This window comes from Ruditapes philippinarum, unplaced genomic scaffold (genome assembly GCF_026571515.1).
Source record: "Ruditapes philippinarum isolate M1 unplaced genomic scaffold, ASM2657151v2 ctg4947_1_1_1_1, whole genome shotgun sequence".
Taxonomy (NCBI): Eukaryota; Metazoa; Mollusca; class Bivalvia; order Venerida; family Veneridae; genus Ruditapes; species Ruditapes philippinarum.
In genome coordinates, this window is record NW_026857405.1 from 50,144 (window position 1) to 54,431 (window position 4,288).

Genomic DNA, 4,288 nt, shown 5'->3' on the forward strand with positions numbered 1-4,288 from the left:
TAGGAAAACGAAAATGTATCAAGTAAGTTGTTTTTATTTTACTAATTCCACTTACATTTACAGGCCTTAAAATGTACGCTAACGACATTGGTTGCCTTTGCAATCGTCAACATGAGTGTCTTACTTCCTTTGGTCGTGCACTGGCACCTATTAAGACTCGACCGAGGCGAATCAGAATGGTGCTCTGCCTTAGACGTCACAAGTCAAGGAAACCCAGACCTTCTTGGACAGCTTATAGTGAAGACTGACAAAAATACAAATCGAAACAAAGCATGTGGCAAACTGAGTACCATGTTGACAACAGTTGTTAATCAGGTAATGGTGTTCAGATTATTCTTTTATCTCTCTCATCATATGAGTTCGATTTAAACAATAATTTAAAAGCAAATTTTCCGTGTTGGTTCTTCTTTTTCTGTTGATGTGACTGTAGGGTATGTAGCAAAAGTAAATGTTATTTATGATATGTCAATTATATATCGTCTATAATTTATGAAATACAATATAATACAACTCCATACCTAAAGGTAAATCATTGTACATATAAATTTGATATAAATGCTTTAAACAGAAAGTTCAGTCAGAATGTTTATGATCATATAAGTCAAAAGTATTGCTATAAATATTTAAAAGGACCTTGTTTCTATGAGCTTTTTTTATATTCACTATTTTAGAATATACATGACAGCTACGACAGTGACGCTTGTCCAGGTATCATCTATTAACACCATCAAAACTCCGCAAAGCTCGCCTGTTGATTAAAAGCTATAATAATTAACATTCTCCTTTCATCAACGTATATCATAATATTAATCAATACGATTTTGCACCCGTTACCAACGTCACCCACATAAGGCAAGCTTTACATTAAGCAAACAATGGTATTATTTTTCAACGTTTCAGGTATGGATCTGAGCTTTTAATGCAAAATCCTGATATATAATGTATTCAACATAGATAAATAACTTGGTCCTGTGGATGTGTCAGGATAATAAACATTTAAGCAGTTTTTATTAGTGAAAATAAATACATGTGTACATGTTTGTGGACCAGTATATTTGATTTCTTCTATTCTAATTTGTGTTGTTCCAGTATTCATACTTGAATAGTACATAATCACCCTTAGAATTTGGTGTCTGCCATCTTGTCTGTGAAATGCAGGCTTTATTGCATCTGATTCTCTTTAGAAATTCCTTTTTGTTTAGTTTTTCCCATTGTGTCATCGTTAAGGGCACATGCTTTCTTTAACCTTTGGACCATACACACATTTTCATTGAATGACACGAACATATAACAATGAAAGTTTTATGATGACCACCGTATGAATACATCTGTGGATATTTACAAACTAAAAACTTCATAATTTCTAACTTTCAAAAGTAGCGTCCATGAACAGCCAAATCAAACCGGGGCTGCAACATTTTTAATTTTGTCATTTTTGTGCGTTCTTTAGAGTCCGTTTTTCTGTATTTTATGAATCAATATATTGAAAGGTAGATTAATATATATCAGAAAAACATTTATATTTCAGAGCCAGAGATTCTTGATTTAGGTATCAAAGCATTCAACTGTACAGCTTCAAAGAAAGCTGAATCTACGTTACACCTTAATAACGTACTATCACATGCAAAACCAGGTACTAGTATGTTTAAAATATTTGAAAATAATTAAACCGCTTTATGCATGTGCTTTACTTAATACTCATTATCCTTTTTTCATATCGATATTGTAAATGGTAATGTAATGGAATTTAACAATTCTTTATATTACAAGAAGTTGCAAAAGAGAAGAGGTTCGAACGGTTATGAACATCCATAGTATTCAATAACATTTTTCTTTGTACACCGTGTTATAATTAAATGGAAGATACTCCTGAAAGGACATATTCTGATACAAAACAGTAAGATCCGGCAATTTCAGGGTGTTTTTTTTAAGAATAGTCTCAAAAATATCAAGTTTTAATGTTATATGATTTATTAACCAATTTCTAATTGTATTGTTTAGGCCTGATGGCAACTAGCTTCAATAATCATTATACCTGAAAATATGAGTATAAGAATTACCAATACCTTTGTATTAACCAAAACGTCTGGAAGAAGGATGATCCCTCGGAAACATTGATTACAACAAAATTACATGCAAATCGATTTGAGTCTGTACATGACAATTGCAGACTCGATTTGACTGAGACTGTTTATGAGGGATAATGACAAATTGCAGCATCCCTCGCGTCCCTAGCATCGGATTGTGTGGTACTCAATTTTCAATACATAAAAGGGCTGGAACCAATGATCAAAGGAAACACTCCCAAAGTTACAAATGTAAAATAATAATCTGATTTCCTTTCTAAAAACAAAACACATGTGTTTGCCTCAAAACCAGTATCTGGAGCATACACTTACATGTCAGTATCAACAATTATGTTCATAATATTATTTTCAGTACCTGGGAAACGTACTAAAGTATACTGGACCCCCGTTACATATATGATTACACATCATATGAAATACATGCAGGAAGAAGGGGCTGTCTACATCAAGCAATCTGGCTATTACTTTGTGTCGTCTTTGCTGACAGTAAGAGCAAACAACATGACATCGACTGATACCGTCACAGGTTTCGAGGATACAATGAGTCACGTTGTTAACGTAATAAGCCATCAAGATGGGGCTGAACGAGTTCTTCTTGAACACGTCAAGTTTATGTGTGAATTATCCTTCGGACATGCAGAATGGTCAAGTAATATAGGAGCACCTTTTTACTTAAATGAGCAGGATAGCGTATACGTGGCAACATCACATCCGTATAACATTGTCAGTGGTCACAGTAATAATTATCTAAGCATTCATACCATTTTGTAAGAAAAAGAAAATTAAAAGAACAAACAAACAATAAAAAGACAAACAAACGAAAGTGTACTTTAATTTGTTAGTTAGGAAAAATTCCATCGCATTATTGTTTTAAATTTAAATATTTTTCTTTTTTTCTCTTGACAGTATATCTGATATGCAAACTGATCCCCTTCATTTTATTTAGTTTCCCGGATCGTTTTCTCGTTTAGGGCAAACACACTTGTGTACCTTGGTAGCATATGTCGCTCATCATGAAATGGCAATAGCATGACACAATGAAGGTTCCATGATAACCGCCATATGAACACATAAAATCAAAATTTAATCAATTCAATTTTAATGTTGAACTCTGCTGATGCCGAGTCTAGGGGGCGTACATGATAACTTGTAATGTCGACTACCGTCTATGTACTACAAGCATGCAACATTTTCAAGTTTGCTTTGTTTTGCTTTCTGTTTTTCTCTATTTCGTTACCATTTTGTTTTTCTTTATTTTTAACTTGTTTATGTTCAATCATTATTATTGTATTAAATGTTACTCAGAATACAATCACTATTAATTGGATATGTTCAACACATACAACAGCTTCTTATTTTAAAGTACCACAGCATCTGTGTAACAATGTAAAACAAACAATTGGATGCATGAAAAACATCGATGATAAAAACATATTTACCTAATCAAAATTAAATTTTCATAGACGTTTCTAAGACATGGCTCATTTAAAAGAATTCTATTCATAATTGAACATATCACCGTGACGGTGAATTAAATAGACACATATCCTATGTAAAATGTAAACGTTTTCTTGAATAAAAGTGATTTCTGAATTACGAATGGTTATAGTTAATCAAACTTGTAGATAAGGATGATGCTGATAGTTATCAAATTTCTATCGATATACATATTATGCCAATATTTATAAAATCACCAGACATATCGATTATTTACACTTCTTTCTCTACAACTGTCTGGGCAAAAGCGAATCTTATATTAAGTTTTTTTTATTTTGTTTTATTTTTGTTACCGGTATTTGTTTCCGCAACCGAGCACAGGTCCAAAAGAGTTTGTATTTTATTTAACTATGCATAATGCCATCATTATTTCGCATCACCAAATCTGTGGCAATTATTAAGTAAGGATTTTATATTGAGTCCTTTAATTTAAATGGAGAACAAAAGTTGTTAGATCTGAAATTTTGTTTAGACTCGTAAAATGAAAATGAGGCTTAATGAAGTACAACCATGGTGTTATGATATGGAAATTTGGACTAGCAAAATAAACGCACATTTAAAGATAAAATTGATGAAATCGGATCCAGTAATGGTTTAAACTATGCGATCACCTATCCTTATTGTTAATATTTCAGTAGGTTTGAAATAAATATTATTTATGTGAATTTATATGATATTAGGCAGAAATGGTATAATAACTAGAC

At 32.1% G+C, this 4,288-nt stretch overlaps 1 protein-coding gene across 1 annotated transcript; it reads left to right on the forward strand.

Annotated features, from left to right (window-relative positions):
* Positions 1–2,895, forward strand: LOC132749616 (uncharacterized). The gene is made up of 4 exons (XM_060739457.1): positions 1–315; positions 672–708; positions 1,529–1,633; positions 2,440–2,895. Exons 1-4 carry the CDS (start codon positions 112–114, stop codon positions 2,856–2,858), a joined length of 765 nt encoding a protein of 254 aa, XP_060595440.1. The 5' UTR covers positions 1–111; the 3' UTR covers positions 2,859–2,895.
* The last annotated feature ends 1,393 nt before the right edge of the window (positions 2,896–4,288 follow it).